Source organism: Anolis sagrei, chromosome 5 (assembly GCF_037176765.1).
Source record: "Anolis sagrei isolate rAnoSag1 chromosome 5, rAnoSag1.mat, whole genome shotgun sequence".
Classification (NCBI taxonomy): domain Eukaryota; kingdom Metazoa; phylum Chordata; class Lepidosauria; order Squamata; family Dactyloidae; genus Anolis; species Anolis sagrei.
Window position 1 is genome coordinate 106,542,845 of NC_090025.1, and position 27,129 is coordinate 106,569,973.

The window sequence follows — 27,129 nt, forward strand, 5'->3', positions numbered from 1 at the left end:
TTCTGGAATCTTGAAACATGGTTCTCATGCTCCCACTCTACCTTCTCTTCTCCCAGCTAAACATCCACCCAGGAGGAAAGGAGGAAGGAAAAAGAGAAGGGAGGGAGGAAGAGATGATTGGAAGGAAGGTTGGAAGGGAATGGTTGGAGGGAGGGAGGGAGAGAAGGGAGGGAGGAAAGACAAAAGGGAAGGAAGGAGAAAGAGAGGAGGGAGGAAAGAGGGAAGGAAGGAAGGATGAAAAAATGGAAGAGAAGGAGGGAGGGAGAAAAGGGTAAAGAAGGAAGGAAGCGAGGGAGCGAAGGATAAGACAGTGGGAGAGAGGAGGGCCTGAGAAAAAAGTCCAAGGGGCTGCATTTGGCCCCCAGGCATGGGTTTATCCACACCTGGTCTGACACATCACCTCTTAACTTTCTCTTCTCCAGTCTAAACATACCCGGCTCCCTAGGCTGCTCCTCATAAGGTTTTGGCTTCCAGGCTACTTTTGGTTCCTCTCAATAACAATATCCTTCTTAAATTGTGGTGCCTAGAACTGGACGCATTATTCCTGTGAGGTCTGATCAAAGAGTGGAGTCAATAAAATAGATAAAACAAGACAATCATTTCCCTCAATCTGGGCATTATACTATTGATGCAGCCTAGAAAAGTATTGGTTTATTTAGCTATCACACCACACTGTTGACTGTGTGGAAGGGGCCATAAAAAACACAACAAAATCCCTACAAATCAGGGTTTACTAAATTGCTATTGAATACACAGGGCATGGTTTTAATGTTGTTTTGTTTAACAAATAGCTGTAAGGAACTTTTGGCAGCTAAATAGGCAGACATTTGCAGGCAGTGGCCTCTTCTGGTGGCAAAGGAAACCAACTCTCAGATCAATAAATGCAACAATTTTTATACAGCAGCACCTTTTGCGCTAAGAGTGCCTTGGACTGCGAGAAGATCCAACCAGTCCATCCTCCAGGAAATAAAGCCCGACTGCTCACTGGAGGGAAAGATACTAGAGACAAAGTTGAAGTACTTTGGCCACATCATGAGGAGACAGGAGAGCCTAGAGAAGACAATTATGCTGGGGAAAGTGGAAGACAAAAGGAAGAGGGGCCGACCAAGGGCAAGATGGATGGATGGCATCCTTGAAGTGACTGGACTGACCTTGAGGGAGCTGGGGGTGGTAACGGCTGACAGGGAGCTCTGGCGTGGGCTGGTCCATGAGGTCACGAAGAGTCGGAGACGACTGAACGAATGAACAACAACAACAACCTTTTGCGCAGGGAGCACGTTCCCAATGATACTATGAAACAAAATTTGGGAGTAAAAAATCTGTTCTTGGTTTGAAAGGGTTATTTCCTTAATTGTGCGGTACTTACTTTGAAGTAAGACTTTGATGCAGACTGCAGCCAGAAAATCAGATGCTTACTTCTTGGGAGGAGAGCAATGACCAATCTTGATAAAATAGTGAAGAGTAGAGACATCACACTGGCAACAAATATCCTCATAGTAAAAGCAATGGTATTCCCCGTAGTCACCTATGGATGTGAGAGCTGGACCTTAGGGAAAACTGAGCCAAGGAAGATAGATGCTTTTGAATTGTGGTGTTGGAGGAAAGTGCTGAGAGTGCCTTGGACTGTGAGAAGATCCAACCAGTCCATACTTCAGGAAATAAAACCCAACTACTCATTGGAGGGAAGGATATTAGAGGCAAAGATTAAGTACTTTGGCCACATCATGAGAAGACAGGAAAGCTTAGAGAAGACGATGCTGGAGGAAATTGAAGGAAAAAGGAAGAGGGGCCAACCAAGGGCAAGATGAATGGATGGCATCGTTGAAGTAACTGGCTTGATCTTGAAGGAGCTGGAGGTGGTGATGGCCGACAGGGAGCTCTGGCGTGGGCTGGTCTATGAGGTCACAAAGAGTCAGAAGAGGACTGAACGAATGAACAACAACAACATACTTTGAAAGTAGTTGTTATACCCCAGAAACTTTGTTTTTGTGGCTGCCACAAACAATGTTGAATTGGTTGAGACTGGATGAGAGAGTCATTGAAAAACCATAGCAAAATGTGCTGCAGGATAACATGCAAACACAAAGTTTTGTCTGTTTAATAAAAAAAATCTCATTTTCTTATGATAGAACCAATTCGGAAATGGCATTTATAACCCAGGAACAAAAATCGTGTTGCATAGTGAAATCTCCTTGGGATTCACAGCTGTGAATATGGCATCGCGGGAGAGAAGTGTCCTTAGGAGGGCGACTAAAACAATCAAGGGTCTGGAGAACAAGCCCTACAAGGAGCAGCTTTCACTTTCATTACACCCAAGGCTTTTTCACTCTTAACACATACAGATTTTCAGGGAAGTCATGCTACCTGTCTATTCTGCCTTGGTTAGACCACATCTGGAATACTGTGTCGAATTCTGGGCACCACAGTTGAAGGGAGATGTTGACAAGCTGGAAAGTGTCCAGAGGAGGGCAACTAAAATGATCAAGGGCCTGGAGAACAAGCCCTATGAGGAGCGGCTTAAAGAGCTGGGCATGTTTAGCCTGAAGAAGAGAAAACCGAGGAGACATGGGTTGTTGTAGGTTTTTTCGGGCTATATGGCCATGGTCTAGAGGCATTCTCTCCTGATGTTTTGTCTGCATCTAGGCAAGCATCCTCAGAGGTAGTGAGGTCTGTTGGAGCTAGGAAAAAGGGTTTATATATCTGTGGAATGACCATGGTGAGACAAAGGACTCTTGTCTGCTGGAGCTAGGTGTGAATGTTCCAACTGACCACCTTGATTAGCATATAATGGCTTGACAGTGCCTAGAGCAAACTTTTGTTGAGAGGTGATTAGATGTCCTTGTTTGTTTCCTCTCTGTTGTTGTGCTGTTGTAATTTTAGAGTTTTTTTAATACTGGTAGCCAGAGGAGACATGATAGCCATGTATAAGTATGTGAGAGAAAGTCATAGGGAGGAGGGAGCAAGCTTGTTTTCTGCTTCCCCGGAGACTAGGACGCGGAACAATGGCTTCAAATTACAAGAAAGGAGATTCCATCTGAACATTAGGAAGAACTTCCTGACTTTTTTTTTTATTTCGTGTCAGGGCAGCCAGTCAATTATATTACATTTCTAACAGAACAAAGCAAACAAACAGAGAAAATACAAAATTTGTGAGTTTGGTAGTTGATTAAATGTCCTTTGACCAGTATCTGGCCACTTGGAGTGCTTCTGGTGTTGCTGCAAGAAGGTCCTCCATTGTGCATGTGGCAGGGCTCAGGGTGCATTGGAGCAGGTGATCTGTGGTTTGCTCCTCTCCACATTCGCATGTCAAGGATTCCACTTTGTAGCCCCATTTCTGAAGGTTGGCTCTGCATCTCGTGGTGCCAGAGCACAGTCTGTTCAGCGCCTTCCAAGTCGCCCAGTCCTCTGTGTGCCCAGCGGGGAGTTTCTCATTTGGTATCAGCCATTGGTTGAGGTTCTGGGTTTGAGCCTGCCACTTTTGGACTCTCGCTTGCTGAGGCGTTCCAGCGAGTGTCTCTGTAGATCTTATAAAACTATGTCTGGATTTAAGTCGCTGACGTGCTGGCTGATACCCAAACAGGGGATGAGCTGGAGATGTCTCTGCCTTGGTCATTTCACTTCCTGACTGTGAGAGCTGTTCAGCAGTGGAACTCTCTGCCCCAGAGTGTGGTGGAGGCTCCTTCTTTGGAGGCTTTTGAACAGAGGCTGGATGGCCATTGTCGGGGGTGCTTTCAATGCAATTTTCCTGCTTCTTGGCAGGGGGTTGGACTGGATGGCCCACGAGATCGCTTCCAACTCTATGATTCTATGATTCTAGGTGAGAATCATGCCATGCTTCAAAATGAGATGCAGGAAGAAAGCAGTCCAAACATCTTTGGGGGACGAGATTACTCCACTACAGGAAGTCCCTACAGGAAGTGAGAGGTTGCCAAGGAAACGTTTTATGAGACATGTCAATTTCAGACAGGGCGAGGGCGTCACCAAGAGGGCACTCAGTGGAGGCGGAACCTTCGGGCGCGGCCCAGTTGCGAGAGGGAAGGCTTTGAGGAAAGGACGCGTGGGCAGGAGAGGCCCGCCCACCTGCCCGCCTCAGCCCAGCCATGGCCGTGGACATCACGCTGCTGTTCAAAGCCAGCGTGAAGACGGTGAAGACCCGGAACAAGGCGCTCGGGGTCCCGCTGGGCGGCAGCGGAGGCAGCAGCAGCGACTCCTCCCGCGATGAGGCCCTCCTCATCCTCAAGCGCTCCCGGCCAAGGAGCGACTTTTCCAACCGGGCCCGGGAAGTGGTGAGTCCTCAGGAAGGAAGGAAGGAAAGCTAGCAGGGAGGGAAAGCAGGAAGGCTGCGACGTGGCTCTGGGCTCCTTCCGGGAGATTTTAGGGGAGAGAACATAAAAAGGAGTCTCAATCCTATTGAAAGGAATGACATTTGGGAATCAGTCATTGAACCCAATGGGATTTCCTTGTGAGAAAGTCAGCTTAAACCTCAGAGCCCCTCCAAACAGCTGTATGGCCCAGAATATCAAGTCAGATAATCCACAATATCTGCTTTGTACTGGATTATATGAGTCCACACAGCCATATAATCCAGTTCAATATGGATTTTATATAGCTGTGTGGAAGGTGCCTCAGGGCCCTTCCACAAATCCCTATATCCCGGAATATCGAGGCAGACAATCCCACATTACCTGCTTTGAACTGGGTTATCCGAGTCCACATTCCGATAATGTGTGATTTTCTGCTTTGATATTATGGGTTATATGGCTGTATGGAAGGGCTCTTAGAGGTTTCTCATTACATTTTTGCAACATACCTATATGCATAGGCAAACACTTGTGGCTGAATATGAGAATATAATATTAATAATAATAAACTTTATTTATACCCCGCCACCATCTCGCCAATGGTGGAGCCCCTAGTGGCGCAGTAGGTTAAACCCCTATCTGAAGGTTGACAGGTCGCAGGTTCGAATCGGGGAGAGGCGGATGAGCTCCCTCTATCAGCTCTAGTTCCTCATGCGGGGGACATGAGAGAAGCCACCCACAAGGATGATTTTTTTTTTTGTCGTGTCAGAAGTCGCTTCTGGTGTGAGAGAATTGGCCGTCTGCCAATTTTTTTTGTCACATCAGGAGCGACCTGAGAAACTGCAAGTTGCTTCTGGTGTGAGAGAATTGGCCGTCTGCAAGGACATTGCCCAGGGGACACCAGGATGATTTGATGTTTTTATCATCCTTGTGGGAGGCTTCTCTCATGTCCCCGCATGACAAGGATGATAAAAACATCAAATCATCCTGGTGTCCCCTGGGCAATGTCCTTGCAGACGGCCAATTCTCTCACACCAGAAGCAACTTGCAGTTTCTCAGGTCGCTCCTGACATGACAAAAAAAAATATCCCCAATGAGGACTCGGAGCGGCTTACATGAGGCAAGCCCAAACAACAAATTACAATAAAATAAAACCAAAAACGCAAACAATAAACAACAGCAACATAATTACATAGAACATGTGAAAAACATAGCAATATAAAATTACAGTAGGCACAATCACAATGACAGTGGGCGGATTACATGTAATGGTTAAAAGAGAGACTGATTAAAAACTGATTAAAACTCAGGTGAGATAAGAAAGAAACAGATTATTTGCAGAGGAGGGCTCATTATAGTGGTGGTTGTGGGATCAGGCTTTCCCACAAGGGAGGGCATGTACTCTAATGACAAAGTGTTGATGCACTAGTATGAAGATGTAAACCTATTCATCAAAAGCGCAGCGGAAGAGCCAGGTATTAAGGTTCTTTTTATGATTGTCTTCTGGAGACAGAGCCCCCTTCTAAACTGCCATATAAAATCCAGATTATTTGCTTTGAAATGGATTATATGGCACTGTACACTCATATAATCCAATTCAAGTCAGATGATGCGGATTATTTGCATTGACAATCTGGATTATGTGGCAGTGTAGAAGGGGCCTCATATAATCCAGTTCAAAGCAGGTAATGTGGATTTTATATCGTAGCCCTTCCACACAGCCCCATATCCCAGAATATCAAGGGTGAAAATCCCACTATATCTGCTTTGAACAGGGGGCCCTTGCACAAAGCCCTGTATCCCAGAATATCAAGGCAAAATAAATAAATAAATAAATCCCACGTTATCAGAGTATGGACTTGGGGCCCTTCCACACAGCCCTATATCCCAGAATATCAAGGCAGAAAATCTCACAATATCTGCTTTGAACTGGGTTATCTGAGTTCACACTCAGATAATGTGGGATTTCCTGCCTTGATATTCTTTGATATAGAGCTGTGTGGAAAGGCCTTAAGTCTGTCATTTATGTGTTCACAAGAGAGGTGTTGAAGCTTAGTAGGGAAGATGGACCAACTACCACAGTTCAGATATGCATTTCCGTATCACATTTCTCTTGGTGTTTTCCACTTTTTCTGTAGTTCTTAGGTGAGTTTGAAATCGGCATAGAAGGAAGCAGTGTCGGTGTGTGACTGATTACATTGGAAACACTGGAACTGGTTTGACACCTGTATAGTAATTTCATATAACGCAGAGGTTGACCGTGAACCAGTTCTAGGATCCACAGTATCTGTGGGACTTGATAAATGCAGAGAATGTGGGGGGTTTTTTTTTCAACCCTCTCCACCGGAATGTACATCCTTCGATCAGCAGAGTGTTTTGGGTTTCTGCACAGTGATTCCCATTCTACGAAAGGGGTTTTCTGTGAAATGTGGTTTACACTAGAGTGTGCTTATGTGCATTAAGGACTTTATTTTGGACTTTCCTCTGACTGTAGTGAGCTTGATTTAAAGCCCTTAAAGTGCACTGAGGTATGCCTTTGAAGTGTGTGTAGCCTAACCACCACACACTGAAGAATGGTCAGTGTAGATCTGTCCTTAGGCTCATTTGCTATTTTATTTGTATGTGTATTGGTGCTGGTGGTGAGGATCTCTTTCTACTTGATATTGATAAAGCATCAATACAGGTTGAGCAGCCTTGACACAAAATGCTTAGAACCAGAAGTATTTAGATTCTGCCCCCCACCCCAATTTTGGAATACTTATATTTGCATATTTGTTGTTGCTGTTCATTCGTTCAGTCGTTTCTGACTCTTCGTGATCTCATGGACTAGCCACGCCAGAGCTCCCCGTCGGCCGTCACCACCCCCAGCTCCAAGGTCAATCCAGTCACTTCAAGGATGCCATCCATCCATCTTGCCCTTGATCGGCCCCACTTCCTTTTTCCTTCCATTTTCCCCAGCATAATTGTCCTTTCCTTTCTGCTCATGATGTGGCCAAAGTACTTCATCTTTGCATATACATATGTAATAACCTATTTGGAATTAGGACCCAAGTCTAAACATTAAATTTATCCATATTTCATATACACTTTATATACGTATCCTAAAGGTATTTTTGTGCAGAATATTTTTTATAATTTTGTGCATGAAACTGATTTTGTGTACATTGAATCATCAGAAAACAATGATGTCAATATCTCAGCCTCCCAAATGGACAGTTTTGCATTTTACAATTCCACATAGGGATTCTCTATCTGTGATAGTTTTCTTCTGTTAACACAGCTTTGAATAGCATAGAGAAGGATTAACACTCCTATGGTTTGTGCTCCTGTTCAGATGATTTATCTCACTTTCTATCCCTGTGATAATTGGATTTTGAAAAAATTGGCTTGTTGTGGAAACAAGGATTTGCAAGAAAGCTTCAGGGGAGACCTGTTTTACCCATGATAACTCTTTCAGGAGTGAATTTCCCTTCATAGGAGCAGATTTCTCTCACTTCCTGTTGTCTCACTCTGTTCTTAACTATGAGTCGTTTTAAGTCATATGTTTGTAACTCGGGGCCTTCCTGTATATATTCAGCTCCTTGGTTGCTGGACGAATATGTTTGTGATGAAAAAACTGTTGGATTTACGCTTATTCTTGCTTTTGTATATTTTAATTTTGTATTGTTTTAAATATGATGTTTGTTACATTGAGCCCCATTGTCAGGAATTGATAATAAATAAATAAAATCATCTTCATCATCAGGCATTTAAATTGTACAATATAATGCTTTTTCTAAAAAAAAAGTGCTATTTTAAATACTTTTGTTTTTATTGAGGGGAATCATCCCAAAAGCAATATGAATAGTTACATCTACTATCTGAAACTAATCCAGAAATAAATCAGATGCCTCATTTAATAGAAGATAAAATTGCAGACTATTTAATAGTCTCTCTAGGCACGTTTCTGAAGTCAGCCAAAGTAACTGTGACTTGTGAAGAGCAAGCTGAGTGGGTTCTGTAATTTTTTTATTTTTCTGTTTAAACACAGTTTAGATATAGGAAAGGTGGGATTTGCATAAGCAGCGTCGTTATAACCATGATCCATGTCTCTGAAGTAACATAAAAATAAATTTTCTCATGTTTGTAAGTTGTAATGTCAAACACTGATATGAATATTCTGTATTTTTCCTTTTTAAAATATATGCCGTGTAAGCAGAATTTTCTTGGCTTACTTTATTATACCCTACACTATTGTTTTGTCTGCTACATGTACAGTACATTAAAAACAATTTTAACTCTGTTAGAGTTTGCAAGCAAATACCATTGACCAATGCATAAGGTTGGCTTTTTAATAACTTCCTTCATTCCAATACTTTAACAGCTATTTACCTTGTAAAGTTTGATTGTCACAGTTTTCATGGCACAAATATGAAATAGCAGAGAATAGTTTATTAACAGTTATTATGTGTGCCATCTAGAGATTAGCCAGGTGGCTATAGGAGAGAAGGACTTATTCACCATGTTCCCATACTATTGCATTTCATTCAGAGCTGTTTTTCCTGTGTGCTATGATGGTGACATAGTAGACATTCTCATTATTATTTTTATGTACTATTTTAATTTGGTTTTCATTGAGCAAGTTCTGTTGACCTCAATATGTTTCATTTGCTATATTAGTTGGTTGCTGTATTTTTATGTTTTTGCAATAATAATGTGTTTTGCCAAATGTAATACAGAGTAAATATATTACAAACAAAAATAAACCCATCTAGATATGTGCCCTTGCTTTTAAATAAAAGTGGCTGTTCTAACTGGGAGAGATGAAGTGTGTGTTATCAAGATAAAATGTTTGCATAGGAATTGAATACTGTATAGAAATTTGCCCATTGTTTATAGATCATGATGAAATCTAGGAACAAAACATGGTTTGCAAAACAAATAAAAACAAGGTAGCTAACACATATGAAAGGTAAAACAACATTTCAAACTGTTTGGCAGTTTTAAATCATTCTTACGAATGCAACTGGCCTAATAGTTCTGCGCTTCTCCACGTCATATCTCTGCATTAACATGCTGCATTTCAGAATTAGAATGATGTCTGCATTGTCAGTAGCTTTGCATGTGTACTGTGCATAGACACATATGGAATTTAGTCCAGAACAAGGCTGCAGCAATGCAAGGTTGGAGACATCAAAGAATTAAGAGGCATGAAAGAGATAAGAAACATGCATTTGGGTGGCTAGGAAAATGAGAAGGAAAAAGTTGCTGTGAATGGAAATGAAGAAAGTGGGGAAGCAAGCTTTGAGCAGCGCACCAGAAAGCGGAGCTCTGGGAAGAAGAGTTGATTTGCATGTTTTCCCAGTAGCTTTTACTGAAGCTACCATAAGTAGTTGGGTGAGGGTGCAAGATTTTGAGCCAGCCATGTGTGCCATATGATATTTGTAGTTATATTCCAAAGAGTTACTCCATGCTAGGGGGGAGAGTAATTAACTGCAGAAGAGTCATCTGCTGCAGAGTTGTTGTTTTGTTGTAAACTCTCTGACTACACTTGTAGCAAGTTCAAATGTGTGGCTCTCTTTGAAGAAAAGGTCAGCATACTCAACAAACTGACATTTTTCAGTACGTCAGAGAACACAAGGACTGTCTGGATTGAACTACAGAGGAATTCATTTTACAAAATCAACAAGAAGAAACTGCCACCACTTGTTTTGATGTGTTTGGTGTTTATTATTATTATTATTATTATTATTATTTGTTTATTTATACCCCGCTTTTTCTCTCTTCAACAAAGACTCAAAGCAGCTTACAAGAAAACCAATACAATAGCATTTAAAACCTAAAAATATACAAACATTAAAATAGAATTTAGTTTAGGCTCACAGAAGAAATAGTACTAACCCCTAATTCCATACAAGAAATCTTTGTTATTGCAAGTTGATGTCTTGCAGAGGGTCCCAAAAGCATTTTATTTCTGTCTCATGAGGCTTTTTATTCTCTGTTTAGTGAGTGGGGTGAATTTTTTTGGTTTCAAGGTACTTTGACCACCTTTTAAATTATTGTTAGAATAAAGATCCCACCTCTTCAGTTCTGTCAGGTGGGTAAAGATTGCAGGCATCCTCAAGATGACTTGGGAGCCTTTTCCTAAGCATTCTTCTACAATAAGGAAGAATGATGTGAACCCATGGAGATGCACATATAAATAGAATAGCCACATGCGTGTGGCCAGTTGCAATGACTCTTCCTATGTAAGTGGTGTTCTCATAAATATTCAAGAGTTCATGTATTTTGGATGCTTCCACTAAAGAGAAATATATTGAAATTATTTCTTTTGAACCAACACTGTGAGTGATTCAAAATGACACTGTGACAACATGTTGGATCTGATAATTTGACTTCTCTTCCAAATACTGTATATTTATTTAAATTAAAAAAATGTAAACCAGTTACATCTATGCTCTAGAAGAGTGCTGTGGAAGCAGGATCCATTCCCAGTTCTTCTTTATCCTCCAGAAGCCCTGATTGATTTGGTCTGTCTCGGCAAGACCTGTGGAAAAAGGAAATATTGGCAGAAGACGGTATAAAAGTAAACCAAGGCGGAGTACTCAGAGCAGTACAAATAGTAGTCATGAAAGGAATACTCTAAATCTTTGACAATTAAAATTCTGCTGTACCAAATGTACACTGAATTATACTAATAGTGATTTTTTAAAATGGTTTCAGGGCTTTGATATTAAAACTATCAAGGCGGAGATGTTTGGAACTATGGAAAAACTAATCTTTTCATTAAAATTATAAAGGCAATTCAAAGAATATGCTGAAGTATGAGAGGTTCTGTTTTTATGGTACCACAAGAAAATGTACCCCAGTTTGGTACCTGAGAAAAATTCTTCAGATAAATACAATATATGTAGTGTTGTGTTTTCTCCCTCCATTAACCTCCTGCCCAAGTTGGAAAAAAGACATGCTACCCTGTCTCACCTTCTTTTTTGACCTGAGCAATGTCACACCCACCATTTTGGGCACATGATGTGGAGTGGAGCAATATAGATCATTTTTATAAGGGCCTTATTTGAGCTCTGTCTCCTTGCCATATTGTGTACTTGAACAGAGCAAGTAGTCGTTTTAAACAGAGCTTTACAGTAGTCTCTCTTACTGTGGGCAAGCAAGGCTTAAGCCTCTATTAAAAATGGCCATTGCTTCTCTGCTCGATATGATTGCATCCAGAATAGTAGAAAGCACAGAGCATTTTCAGCATTGATTTGAGTGGGAGGTGGGTGACACACTTTTTGGTCAACATTTTTTCACATCATACGTATTCTTGCTGCGGTTTCACCTTGGCTTCACATCCTTTTCCTTGGATGTGTGCTATAATAGCTATACTACTCCTTTCCTTAACACACAAGAATCAGCCTCTGTGTTTATTGTGTTTCAACAGCCAAATTGTATAATTATTCGGTATCTACTGTCATGGCCCAGAAGCCTTAAGTAGAGCCAAACACAAGATAAAGAGTTCAAACACAGCTTTATTATACAAAAATAGTGTTTTAATGCACTTCGCTTCAGTGCAGAGAGTCAGAGCAGCAATTTGGCATCAAAAGCAAAGCGATACCAGCAACAAAAATATAACCTGGATTATAACGCTGTTAAATCCGGGTTAAACACAAAGTTCAGCAATCTGCTTCAAAATACACACAGTTCAAAAATGCAATCACAGAAAAAGGAAAACGGAGTCTCAAGATGATGCAAAGTTCACACAAGAAGTTAGCAATGTTTAAAGTCCAAAAGCCCAAAAACGTTGGTCAAACCGGTCCGTGGTCAAGCCGAGTAATGTAAACACTGGAACGCAGGAATCACAGGAACATAGGAACACAGGAATCTAGTCCAAGGACCCAAGCTCAAGAGTTGGCAGTAACAAAGATTTATGTCCCAAAAAGACACTTTGCCTTCTGCAAAGAGCCATTCAGAACTCACTTTTATCTTTCAGCTCCTCATTAGAGGATGATGAGCTCCCCTCCCTTTCCTCATCACTCTCAGCTGCCTCCATCCCTGCAACTGAACCCGAGTGCCCATCTCTCCACCTCTGCCAGCGTCTGCTAAGACTTAGATCTTGCCACATGCTCCCTGGTTGCCAATCCCCTATGAACCACTCAAATTCATCATTGGAAGTGGGTTGGTTACAAATGTCTCTAATCTGTTGAACACGGGTCCAATCCAGCCCATCCTCCTCTCCCATATCACTCCCAGACCCATCACTCCTTTCAAACCCCATGAAATCCTCGTCCTCTGTCGGAGCAGTAAGTATTTCCCGGATGCACTTCCTCTGAAGCTCCTCATCGGACTCTGGATCGCGAGTAATCCTCTTTACTCCCCTGCGCTCCTCCCCATCCCCCATCTCGCAATCGGAGAAGCCCTCAAACGTCTCAGAATCACTTGGGGCCATAATTATCTCCCTAATGCGCTTTCGCTGTTGTTCCTCCTCCAGCTCCTGCGTAGACCTCTTCTCCCTTCTACCAGTAGTAGTAACGTTATCAGCACGCTGAACTACAACATCTACATATCAACAAGATTGAGATTTCCAATTAGTTCTTTTGAAATTGATTGTATTGTATATTAAGCCTGAGAAGCAAAAGTAAGATCAAATGATAAAATCTGTTGTTTTTAACAGTTAGCAAATAGAACTTTCTGGGACTTCCAATACATTTTTGAATGAAGTGCATCTGGGTTGTGATGGGAGAAAAATAAACTCTGACTATTTTCTTTGCATTGGACATGAAATTTGTGATTCCTTCCTTCATTACTAATCTTTCATATTTGAAGTAATAGCAATCCACTGAGGATAGCAGTGTAATATGAAAGAAAATCATGAAAACAATGTAATGATTAGCAGCAAAACAAATACCTAATTAACATAAAAGCCATGTCTAAAAGTCCTAATGCTGACTTTTGGAAACTGAAGATGTTGTGGTATTTGTAAACCACAGTGTCCTGTACAGTAGATATTCCAAATTGCTTGGGAACTGGAGCTTACGTTTGCAGACTTGGAATGTCCTGAGATAATTAAGTTGTGGTCAGGCTTTAGAAAAATACAAAGTTCTCGAACTATGATTTTATAAACATGCTACAATAACATTTCTTTATATTTAACAGTTTCGTATAGAAAGCTGATACTCTCAGAAGGCATTGATTAAAGGTAAAACATCAAGAAAGGAAAAATATTAAATTAAAACTTCAGTTAGGATGTTGACAGTTGGCTTGTAATATTAAACAGATGTGCATGTTCTTGGGATAGTCTTCGTTCAAAATTTTGTTGCCAGGATTTTCAACAAAAGACAGTTACATGCTTTTTTATTAACATTCCATTCCCTTTGACTCTGGACTTGTTCAAACTGGGTTCCATTAAATATTGAAGTCTAAATCCAGTTGTTAGTTCTAATAGCAGTATATCCTCTAATTCAATGGGAATTTGGTAAGTCATACTGATATGTTCCACTGGTTTAACAGGGGTGCTCTTATGTTTAGGCCCGGTGATTGATTTAAGTTTGAAGTGTCAATAAAACCTTTACTGAATTTGTTCAGTGGCATAATGAACATACCTATTGTCTGTGTATCTAGTAAGTAATCTGTATAAATGTAAACTGCAGCAAGTCCTCTGTAGCATGTAGTTTGCAAATCTTAGACTATATTCTGTCTTCTGCTATGCATCCTAAATGTTTGTTTTGTGTAATCATAGAGAAAAACTTATTGTGGATCTTGCAGCTGATTGCTATGGTGATGCTTTTATCTACAGTAATCTTGATTATGGTACTGTTGCTAATATTTAAGATGTTATACTGTATATTAATTATATTGTTTTTAATATGCAAGATCTGTATGACAGTTTTTATGTAGTACTTTTGTATTGCTGTAGTTTTATGTCGTATTTGTTTACTTATTTTGTATGTGACTTTGACTTACATAGTTCCGTACAGATGATAGTTGGAGAGAGTTCATAATAGAGAACAATCATTAGGTTTTCTCAGTTGGATTAGTAATTTTATAAATAAGCATCTTATTTCACCACAGATAGATGCAATCCTTGAAGTTAGACTTGCAAAGATATTATATTATAATATTTGCTCTAAGGGTCTAAGGCTAGTTAGCAGAGGCTGTCACTGGAATTGTGTCTGTTTGTGGGTGCCTTATTGCAATCCCATGAATTTCATAGGGTTTTTTTTAATAAAAAAAAGACAAGAAATAATTATAGGTAATTTTGCCTGTTCCTTCCTATGAAATGTAGCCCACTGTACCTGGCATTCATTGATGATCTTCCATCCAACCTCTAACTAGAGCTGACCCTACTTAGCTTTCAAGATCAGATGGGATCTGGTGTTGAATTTCTGACCACTTTTTCTTGAGGTCTCTGTTATGTCAATCCATGAATTGCTTTTAAGTCCTCCCCTTGGTTTATGAAAGCAAGAGCTTGTGCAAGTTAGTTTTGTGGTCTATACCACGCCAAATCCACTGGCTTTCCCAAATTCTAAAAAATGTGCTTGCTGCAGTAAAATAATTTCACATTCTTTATTTCTTGACCTAAATATGGCAGCTGTTGATAATTATAGACAGCCAGGCCTCAAGTACAGTAGTTGCTTTTCACAATGTGTTGGAATTGTTTAATTTTGTTCGTAGTAAACTGGTCATCTTGACACATCCTTATAACCCTTGATTACTAACAGGCTACAATCTATAAAATCTACATCAAGAAAATGATCTTAAATAGCTAGCTGGGCATTATAGTCAGTTCACTTTCCATCACTTCATGCATGTCATCCTAAATTGCCACTGTGCTAATTGCCATCAATATTAACTTCTATAAGGCCTAGCCCTTTACATTAAGCATTCATTTTTTTTATTTGTGTAGCCAATTACCTCTCCAGTACTAATTTCAGTAGTTTGAAAGAACCTAAGCATAGACAGCTATTGTATTTTCAGAGATTTGAATTCAATTCATCCCTTTTTCAAATATTTGTTTTTATATTTGGATGATTTGAACATTTTATGTTCTGCCCTGGTTTAATTACACTATGTAACAAAATTAGAAGAAAAGTATGTTCCTGGTTTGAAAATGTTATTCCTGTTTAATTGTGCTGTACTTACTTTGAAAGTAGTTGTTAAACTCTACGAATCTAACCATCAAAAAGAATTTGCTATGTTATTCATTGATGCGGAAAAAGCTTTTGATAACTTAAACTGGGACTTCTTCAAAATACTGATCCAAGAATTGGACATGGGAACGAATTTCAATAATGCAATTAATGCTATATATAGCACACAAAAAGGAAAGCTAAGAATAAATGGACAATTGACGGAAGAATTTCCCATAACCAAAGGTACTAGACAAGGCTGCCCCCTATCTCCACTTATTTTTATAATGGCCTTAGAGCCGTTGATGAGAGAAATAAAGGAGGACGAAAATATTAAGGGGGCAAAAGTTGGAAAACATGAATATAAAATAAGAGCTTTCGCTGACGATCTGTTAGGTATTGTAGAAGACCCAGTCAAGAATATTAAATATTGGTTACAGAAACTCAATGAATATGGAAAGGTAGCAGGACTTAAATTGAATAAAGGAAAATCTAAAATTATTACAAAGAATGTGAGGGAGGCCAAACAAATGAAAATACAAGAAATCACAGGCCTGGAGATAGTAAAGAAGATGAAATATCTGGGAATATGGATTACAGCAAAAAATAATCAGTTGCTAAAGAATAATTATGAAATGACTTGGACAAAGATTCAAAGGGACCTTCAAAAATGGAGATATCTAAAACTCTCCCTACTGGGTAGAATCTCTTTGATTAAAATGAATATATTGCCTAGAATGTTATTTTTATTTCAGAATATCCCTATCGTTAGGAGCCAATCCCTTTTCCAAAAATGGAATAAAGAACTTTTAAAATTTGTGTGGGCTGGGAAAAGGCCAAGAATAAAATACTTGAACTTAATAGATAGTAAGACAAGAGGAGGCCTGGATTTCCCAGACCTAAAAATATACCACGAAGCATGTGCTCTTCTTTGGATCAAGGAATGGATGCTACTCGATAAAGAACAATGTTTAAATCTAGAGGGCTTTGACTTGCGAGTGGGATGGCATGCATATGTTTGGTATAATAGAGAATCTAAAGAAAAGAATTTTGGTAATCACTTTGTAAGATCATTTTATTACGTGTATGGCAGAAATATAAAGATTATTTTTATAAAAGAACACCACTATGGGTATCTCCAATGGAAGCCCATCAAAGAAGGCTGTTGGGTTGGAGGGAATGGCCTACATACAGTGACATATTAAGTAAGGGAACACAGGAGATCAAACCATTTGAACATTTAAAAGAAAAGTATAAAAATCTCACTTGGCTACACTATCTTCAATTGAAAGACTATTATAAACAAGATAGAAAAATAAACTTTGAACTGGAGGAAACTTTTTGGGACAAAATTCTAAATATGAAAAGGAAAATAATAACTGCTGTTTATAGAAAATTATTGACCTGGGCAACAGAAACGGAACAAGTTAAAAATTGTATGATCAGGTGGGCGGAGAATTTAAGAAGACCTATCCACTTTAAGGAGTGGGAACAAATGTGGAACAGAAAATTAAAATATACATATGCGACGGACTTGAAAGAGAATTGGATTAAGATGTTCCACAGATGGTATACTACACCTGAAAAACTGGCTCAAATGTATGGGAATATGTCAAATAAGTGTTGGAAGGGTTGCCAACAGATAGGCTCCTTCTTCCACATGTGGTGGACTTGTAAGGAATCTACGAAATATTGGGCTCAAATACATGTGGAGGTGCAAAAAATATTGAAGAAATCTTTTAAAAAGAAACCTGAATATTACTTACTAGGTTTCACCGACCAAGATTTAAAGCTCAATGAAAATGAGGACAGGTTGTTTACATATATAACAACGGCAGCAAGAATAACTTTTGCTAGTGTTTGGAAACAGGAAATAATCCCAGAGATTGATTTATGGTTGGAGAAGATAAGAGAAATAAGAGACATGGATACTTTGACTTTTTATTTGAAAAAGAATACGGGCAAGCTGATAAAGGGGACCGATTGGGCCCTCTTTTGTGAATATGACAAAAGAAGAAGAGACCAAGAGGACTTGTAAATAGAAAAGGGAAATAATGGACTTAAAAAACCGAAGTGTGAAATGGAAGTCAATTTTATATAGTATGATGTGTTTAGCATAGGGTTATGTTGTGTATGTGTGTGTTTTTTTTTTCTTTCTCTTCTCTCTCTCTTTCTATGTTTTTCTGAACTTTCTCTAAAATTTTGTTCCCACTCTTTCGATGTATATGTTAGAAAATTAATAAAATAATAATAATAATAAAAAGAAAGTAGTTGTTAAACTCCAGAAATTTTGAAGAAGACTCTATTATTTCTTGATGTTGGCTTTAATATAATTGTTTGGAGTGCAAACCATACTTCCTAAAAACTCTGTATCCTATTGATGAATTGTGAAAAATATTAGAAACTATTTTATCCGAATAAGAAATTTGACAGTGGTGAATTATAGGGAAATGTTTTGTAGTTCAAATGAAGGAATAAACTGCAGATATTTAACATTTGATCCTAAAGTAACACACAGGTTTTTTGTTTCTTTTTGGATGAACCCATATCTCATCTCTTTTCTGTTAGTCTGATTTCAGTGTTATCTAGGAGCACAGCTACACTGGCGACTTAATGCGGAATGTGGATTGAAGGCAGCTTGAAAATGCAGTGTCTAAATGATGCATGGTGTGGACCCACGCAGCAATGCGAATTAAAGATTTTAAACTTGATAAGTAAAGTCAGGAGCTACTCTGAAATAGAGCCCTAATACACACCAGTTCACTTAGGTAAACAACATCACATGGCAAAACTGATTGATGGATGAATGCTCCAGCAATCTTCACCTCAATTGAAGTGATTTGTGTAGAGGTGGCGTAGGATAAGCAGGAATGCTGCAAGTTGATTTTCTTTCTTTGGGTTATACATTTGCAAGATTTTTGGTTATGTTGCTTAAGAATGCAGGTTGATTGGTTACTTCTCTGATTCTAAATAACTAAACAAAAATCCCTTAAAATGCTACATGTAGGAATTGGAATCAGATCTAACCTAGACATGTTGCTTTTGTTTGTGCAGGGATCTTTTTCTTTCCATGTGGGAATATTCTGTCTGCAAACTGAAGTGATGCAGCCTAAATTTAGGTTTGCCCATTTATAGAGTGGCCATATGCATAAAAAACCAAGGCTTTTAAAAGATTTTAGTATATGTATAGGAACTAATATAGTTTATTTTACATATCTAGTGAAATTTGAGTCGGTGAGAATTTGGGCTACAACAGTAAAGATCCTTAATGCTGTATTTCCAGACACCTTGAAACAAAGACACGTAGCATACTTTGGTTCATGGCAAGGTGTGCATATCTCTCCCTCCCTCCCACCCATGTCTTTCCTGATGAGGTAGGATTTTGATCCTAGTTTCTGAATATGAATTTTGAATCTAGAGGTACATCTACACTGTAAAAGTAATGCAGATGTTTTTGTCATGTCTCAGTGCTATGGAATCATGGGATTTGAAATTCATTAGGCATCATGAGTCATGGCAACTAATGACAGGTCAATCTGCATAAATCCAACAGTGTAAATGCACCCTTGGCCTCATGAGTCCCCGATCCAAGTCCCATCTTTTAGTCACTGCATGATTCTAGTACCTTTAAAAAATTGTTTTGGTGATAATTATGTAGAGCAAAATACCCACTGCTTTGACTAAGGAGTATTCCTACTATTTTGTCTTGGGTTGTAGTTGGGTCTTCTATATACCAGCACCTTCCCACAGTATAATGGTGTTGTGTTAGTGATTATTAGCAAAATATAATTGTTATATTTAATTGTGAAATTAAGTGTGGTAGCACCAATTAATTCATAAATACATAGTTCTTGTGGTAAAGCAATAGCCCTGTGGGGGAGATTGAAAGGAAGTTTCAGGGTTTTTATTTAAAAAGCAATTTTGAAAATATGTGAGATGTAACAATTAACCTACATGTATGTGTATAATAGTAGAAAATGGGCAACTTATTACATTCAAAGACAGAATCTGATAGGCTCAAATTGCTTAAAACATCAGTTATTGAAGATCTACCCTGGGGAATGTAAGAAACCATTTAACAGATGAAAGTACATTTTGAAAAGTTTGACCTTTCAGGCAATCATAAAATGAATGCAAACAGTACTTTTCCCCCTGAAATGTATAGAGCCCATCTGTGTCTAATCCAGTAATTACAGACTGAGTTCAATTACCTTTTCAAACTTGGAGCAGACTGGAGACTAAGCAGTGAATGTGCATGGGGTTTTGTCTAGACCTCAGTTGACCACAGTCTAAAACAGGAATTTATATCTAATTTTATTTTATTTTGTTCAGTTTGGTAGCTTTTAAGATTCATTTTATTACTTAGTTATCAGATCTTGAAAGCCTTTGCTCATGGGCCCAGTGGGTACGTATTGTTGGACCAGTGTGAAATCATACATTTAAAAAGCAAGTTGCTCAGGATCGTAACAAGAGTTGGCAGAGTAAGGATTTCAGGAAATATCCTTTTCTAAAAAAAACCTCTACATCTTTTCAAAGCAACCAATTCCTCATGGTTTTCTACTTTTGTTTGGTCATGCTGTGGTCTGTAATATGTGTTGTGTAATAAATTATAGTTTGAAAGATTTTTTTCTAATTGTTTTTTTAAACCACAAGATACTTTGGTACAATTCCTCTCTACAAGTTATTCCATTCAAAGACCCATCTGATTTTGAGCATTTTGAACTGTTGCTGGATACAGTGGTGTTGTTCATGCTTCCTCCTCCTCAAAATTCTGTGGTTTTTCGAGCCAAAGTTAGTAGAATGGGTACAATGTGCCCAGGTTAAGATTGACCTTCTGTAGAGGCAAATACTGCCTCAAGATGTGATTTCACTTCTGGTGAGAAGGGACCCATTTATGCTCCATAAATGTAGCGCTTAATTTAATTAATTGCTATGGCCCACACACTGTAACATCCTAGGGAACATAGTTTGGTTGAAGTGCTGCAACTCTCTGACTGAGGATTCTCAATGCCCCTCCCTAAATTGCCAATCCCAGGCTTCTATTGGATGTTGTCATGGCAGTTAAAGTGGAATACAGCACTATAATAATAATAATAAAAAATAATAAAACTTTATTTATATACTGCTCTGTCTCCCTGAGGGGGATTCAGGGTGGTTTCCAAGTAACATCACCATAATGTTACAACATAATGTACTATGAATGATCACACAATGTGGAAGCATTTAAGCAATGCAATGACACAGGGATTTTCATTTATTCATAATTTAGATAAATAACCTACCAGATTCATACAAAAACACACAATGTGTGTGTGTGTGTGTGAGAGAGAGAGAGAGCGAGAGCGAAATCAGAATTAACAACTTAATATCCTTTATATGCATGAGCCTGTAATTCCCATGTGCAACTGTCATCAGGGGCAATGGTTAGAGATCATGTAAATGATAATACTGAATACTTGGATGGCATCAGATAGATGACTCTTAACTTTGATAGTCTATTGTAGTTATTTGCTCCGGTATTCCAAAACATAAAGGTTTATTAGATATAGGTAAGTGACTTCAGGCATTCTACATGTTTTTTTGATTACATGTCCTATCAGCCTAGCTAATGGTGAATGAAGATAGGAGCTGCAGTCCAACACACAAAGTGCCTCATGTTGCCTGTTCCTAGTAAATGGGTTAGTGAAGTTTTGTCCTCTTATGTCAGTTTAAGGTAGAGTGCACTTTTTTTTTTTAAAAAAAATTGAGATTCAATTTGGAACACTTAATGTCAAAATGTTCTAAGGTACCAGTTCCCCTTTGATCTTAGAAGCTAACCATCGTCAGCACTTGTTACTTCTTGGATGACAGGCCACCATTGAATCCGAGGTGTTTTAGGCTGTGTTTCACGGACAGGGAGGAACCGCTGAGTGTTCTATGCCTAAGTAAACTCCATGAAGCTCATGAGATTGTGATATGTCAACAGGGATCTTAAAGCCACATACATACTTGTGCACTGGAACATATTGTTCTTCTTAAAGTGTCAGTTTCCTGTATTGGTTCTCAACCATTTATTTATCAGTATCCATTTTCTGTTGGAATCTGGTAAACCTAAAATTAATTCAGTGAAAAATATGTTTTATTGGTAATGTATTCAAAAAACATTGTTTTAACATGCAAACTATTGTATGCATTAGAGCCCACAAAGACTTTTGTTGTTGTCATTTTTCGGCATCATGTTGTTCTGACCTATAGCTACCCTAAGGCAAACCTTTCTTGAGGTTTTCTTGGCAAGATTTATTCTCTGAGCGTGAGAGCTTGACTTGCATAAGGCCACTCAATGGGTTTCCATTGCTGTGCAGGGATTCAAACCCTGATCTCCAGAGTCATAGTCCAAAACTCAGATCACAACATCATGCTGGGCTCTCACATTGTAAACTTACTTTATTCTAAAATGCATGTACAGAGAGCGAGATGGCTTGCTAGGAGAAGAAACCAGTGATATGTGCTTGGGGAAAAGATATAACCCACCAGTTAGGCTGAGCTATGGGGAATAACTATGAGACATCTCGCAGAATATGCATATATGTAGTGAATGTTCTTAAGAGATATATATTGAATTGTTATTTGAGTTTTATGTGAATTATCTAAATGGCAGTCTCCATAATCTTTGTCATCAATTGTGCAGAAGATACAAAGTTGGTATTTCCAAATGGCAACTAAGCAGTAGATAGGATTAAATGTATGCTTCAGTGCTGACTCTACAAAAAAGAAATGTCTCCTGTTGGTATTTTATATTCTAAAACTGAAACCCTAAGTATGCTTCACTAAATTCTAAAGGATTTACTCTCAGTTGAGGTTGCTTTATCAACAATGAAAAAAAGAAAATGTGGATATTTTAAGTCATTAAGGAATGTTTTAAGAAGTCTGCCATTTAGTTTCATTGCATGATCTGTGCCTTTCCAGTTTAAACCCTTTTATATGTACCGGTAATTATATTACAGAAAACTTGATTTTTATTTTTACAAGAAACAAACAAGAGATTGACGTTTTGGATAAAACTAAGTTGTAAGAAGTGGGCCATCAACTAAATTTCTGTGGCTGCATACAAAAAAGACACTGTTCCAGAGAAGAAAGTTAATTTGTGGTAACAAAACTCTGATTTTCATCAAATAATGGTATTTTGTCTGAGCTCCAGATTAATTTCTATGGCTACAGATGGATATAAATCTCTAGCTTTTAAAAACAATCATGTTGGCTTGTAAGAAGACACAGCCTCCTCATAAGAAAACGATTACTTCAAATGCCCCTCTCCTTTAATTGTTTAGACAAAGTTGAGCTATGACTCTGAAGGCATGATAATAATATTACAAATTCTTTCAAATACAATTATATGAATTGCATATTAAAATAATAAGTGGGATTCATAGTGGTAAATTGGCGTCTGCTTTTGCAGTCCAAGAAGTTTAGTTTTCTTATATGCACAGGAATAGAATCAACTCATTTGAAATGTGGTGCTGGAGGACAGTTCTATGGATACCAGAGAGTGTTAAAATGACCAGCAAATGGGTTCTAGAGAAAACCAAGGCCGAACTCTCCCTAGAAGTTCTAATGACAAAAACTGAGGCTGTCATATTTTGACCATATCATGGAAAGACATGATGAGGAGAGGGGGAAGGAGGAGGAGGAGGAGGAGGAGGAGGAGGAGGAGGAGGAGGAGGAGGAGAAGAGGAAGAAATATAAACAGAAAAGGCAATCGGGCTTAATAAAGTGGAGGGCAGTAGGAAAAGACAAAGACCAGATTACGGGTGGATAATTTCAATCAGGGCATTGCAGAATACTTAGAGATTAAAGTATAACTACAAGTACTTGAGGTGTCGTGCAAGCAGGTCAAGAAACATACCATGAACAGCAGCAGAGGTGATGGCAAGGCCCAGGCAATGGGTTCTCATCTTAGGCCTTCTGAGGTGGGCGGCTTATGTGATCCCTGGAGTGACTTGTGCACAAGGAAGTTACTATTATAACTTGATCCTGGCACATGTGGTAGAAGCAGGAAGATCATGTATTCCCCAGTCCTGCTTGCCCCACTCCTGCAAGCTCCAATGCTCCAATGAACCAATGCTGGCATGGGACACAGGAGCAGGAGGATCACGAAAAATACTTGCCTCGTGGGATGTGCTCTACCCCACCAATGTAACCCCCAGTTCCTGAAGGTTAGAACTTTTGTGTGCAGGACATCTGTGCAGACGTCAGAAGTAAGTCCTTTTAGGGGGAGAACACATGCTGCCCACTTCACAAGACCTAAGAATCAGTGCCTAGTTCCCAGGCCTTGTTGCTGACTGCTGTGGCCCTGGGAAGCTTCTCAGTCTGCTTACGCTACTTTAGATTTCAGGTACTGTACTGTACTTTTAACAACACTTTCTTTATTGACATGCTTGGAGGTGGGGTGGGCTGAAGAATGCTTCTTCATGGCATGCCTTACAGCTGGAGCCTGTTTTACTAATGCAGACTTGATCATCTGCATTTCTTGGTATCCATGGGAGAAGAGGGTCCTGAATACTAAGGGTCTACTGTAGCTGCCATTAAAACAATTTTTATGGACAAGTAGAAGATAAACTCTTGCTGGGATTTGAAACGAAAGAAGAACAAGTGAAAAATTATATGAAAAAAATGGACTAGGAACTATGAATATAATATACAAATGGAGCAGTGTGAAAAGATGTGGTCAAATGGGTTGAAGTTTACATTGTGATAAGTCTTAATTAGAATTTTTATGAAATAATGTATTATTGGTACATGACACCAAAAAAGTTGTCTAGAATGGAAAAAGAAGCCCCAAATGTATTCTGGAAATATCAACAACAAGGGACATTTAATCATATGTGGTGTGAGAGGAAAAAGCTGTTTCTTTTGGGGCTTACAGATAAACAACTGGAAAGGAGCTATGGAAGAATATTTCAGTACATGATTATGGCAGCAGGATTGTTACATTCTCAAAACTAGAAGAATTTGGCTGTTAAAACTAAATGAGTTAGCAAAAATGGATAAACTGTTGGGTTTGATTAGAGAGAAATAGAGACTGGACACTCTTTATAGTCTTTGAGGAAAAAAAGAAAACAACTCAGTTGTTCTTTTGAGACTTAATATGCATTACTTAATAGAAGAAGTGTATGATCTAGTATGATCATCTTCTCATATATATGTATAGCCACTTAAAAGAAAATCAGAAGTCATCTATCTAAACTTCCATCTATATCTGTGTATCTTTATTATTTCTATATATTATTTCTATCTACTTATTATTTTTCTATATTTTGTGTTGCTGGGAGTTTCTGCATTTTCCTTTTTCTCCTTTCTTGCTTGATGTTCGGTTTAAATATGGGAAAATTTGTATTTATTGCACATTATATGGAAAAATTATAAAACTCTGCCTAAAGGAGGAGTCTTGGATAGGAGCTGAAATTATATGTTAGGAAAAGAATGTCACTGTCACTTTTTAAAGGGAAAAAATTGCGTGGGAGAAAAGTGTATCATACAATATTAGTAGCAAAACCATTTTCAAGTACAAATCCTTGTGCACCGTTTGCATAGACACAAACCAAATTTCAACAGACTTAGTTTTAGGAGGTGCAGAAGTTCGTCATAGCAGGAAGTACCTCTTACACAAATGAATCCAAAAGTCTGCATCAGTCCTAGAATCAGTCTAGTTTGGACTTGATACACTCATTGGATATAGATTGCTGACTTTTGAGGATGAAGGCAGAAGTCTGGGAGTCAGGAAAATGAAAGTGGTGATTAGAGGAAGAAAATATAGCTCATTGGTTTGAGTACTAAAGAGTCTCAATCCAAGCGGCAGCGTTTTGTTGTTGTTCCTATGTGTCTCTAACAATATATGTGTTTCCACATGAGTAAGTGATTTGAATTTTTCAGCCATGTCAATTTTCTATCATTTATTCTGTACACGTGTCTTCTAATTTCTTAGGGAAACTTATATTGCAATAATTTTGTAGAGAAAAATATGTACATTTTAAGAGGTTTTTGGGGGCACTTTTACTGAATCTTCCTTCTGAAGTAATATATTCATATTGTGAAGTACTGCAGAACTGATACTTTGTTGGTTGGATTTGATTGTAAACCCATTAGACTTGTTGGAAACCTTTAAGTAATATTTATATGTTTGTTTATAAACCCTGTTTTATCAAAACTACATTCATTGGAGGTTTTTGGCATTGACTAGTTAATCCGGCTGAATATGATTCTACCATATTTCATTAAGTCTCTTCCAACTAGCCTTTCAACCTTGTAAAAATAACTTCTAAAATTTGAAGTGATAGAACTGCATTATAGTTGTTCTATTTTTATGTTCTTAATAAGGATTGAAAATGAATTTGAAGCAAATGGAAAGAAAGAAGGAGAAGCATATGTATAATCTGAGAGAAAAATATGAAAATAGAAAAAAATAGTCTTAGGTAATCAGCAAGAGTGAAGATTAGTTTCAGTAAACAGACACTGAATTTTTGCTTTTATTCCTAGTTGAAACATTCCTCACAACTGTGATGGCTTTTCTGTTACATATACTAAGGTTTGAGAGCCTTCTGAAAAATCTAAGAATTTAAAAGATGTTTTGATTAGACCTGGGCAATAAAATGTGAAAAAAATATTGAAACCCACAGAGAATTGGGGGGGGGGGGGGTGTACAGAAGATTTGGAATAGTGTTAGGTTTGGCATCAGGGCTCTTTCATTGGTCAGTTGAATAGTTAAAATAAATATTTTGTGTAGCCCTTGATTTTCTGCTCGGATTGATTTTTTAAAAAAATCCTGAATGCTTCAAAATATTAATGTGGACAATGAATTGATTAACAGAGGAATAAGTTTCATGTTTAGGCAGATGTAAATCTCACAGGACTTATAGTAAGATAAGTGGTATATGATCATAACCTAATAATAATAATAATAGTGATAATAATAATAATAATAATAGTGATAATAATAATGATAATAATAATCTTTGTACCCCACTAACATCTCCCCGAAGGGACTCAGGACAGCTCACAAAAGCATTCAAGGTGCAACACATAAAACACAGTAAGTATCTGAAACAATATCATAATAACAGTAACAACAGCATTAAACAAAAACCCCACAAGTGAAAACTAATAAAATGCAACATTAGGAGCAGATATAAAACAAATTGCAATCAATATCAGCCTTTAATCAATCAACTAAGTCCTCAATATTGTCAATTCCTAAACAAGGTCAAAGGCATGTTTAAACAGCCAAGTCTTCAAATTATCCTATGAAGCTGTTTTTGTAAAACATAAAATATTTAAAATATTCTCTGCTACTCACACACATCCGTATTATTATTTTTACACAAATTACGTAATCAATGCTACTGCTTTGCTGTAATTATTCAGAACTGCAGTTCATTCAGTTTCATAATAGTATTATCTATAAAGTCAAGAAAGTATTAATTCAATTAATTAATTATTTAGTTCAGTGCTGGGAAAACTATGATAGGGTTTCTTCAAAATCCCAAAAACAAGTTTTCATGGAGGGAAAAATCAATTATTCCTCCAATGTATGAGCAAAATATATTCCACTTACGCATGGGGATCCTAATCATTATGTTAAATATGGAACATCAAATCTCATCAAATAATAATCCCCCTCCCCAGATGTGCAGTGATTCCCATTCTAGCACTTGTCCTTTGTGTATTCATTCTTTTCTTAATCTTAAGAAAAA

General features: G+C 38.2%; 1 protein-coding gene across 2 annotated transcripts in view; it reads left to right on the forward strand.

Moving 5' to 3' along the window:
• The first annotated feature begins 4,030 nt into the window (after positions 1-4,030).
• The window catches only part of STX18 (syntaxin 18), a 50,290-nt gene continuing 27,191 nt past the window's right edge, over positions 4,031-27,129 (forward strand). Inside the window, exon 1 of one of the 2 annotated variants that reach the window (XM_060777980.2) lies at positions 4,031-4,286. In XM_060777980.2, the coding sequence (XP_060633963.2) occupies positions 4,101-4,286 (186 nt within the window). In that variant the 5' untranslated portion in view covers positions 4,031-4,100. Of the gene's footprint in view, positions 4,287-13,453; positions 13,474-27,129 lie in introns of those variants that run through there. The other variant, XM_067468955.1, reaches the window with a different exon arrangement.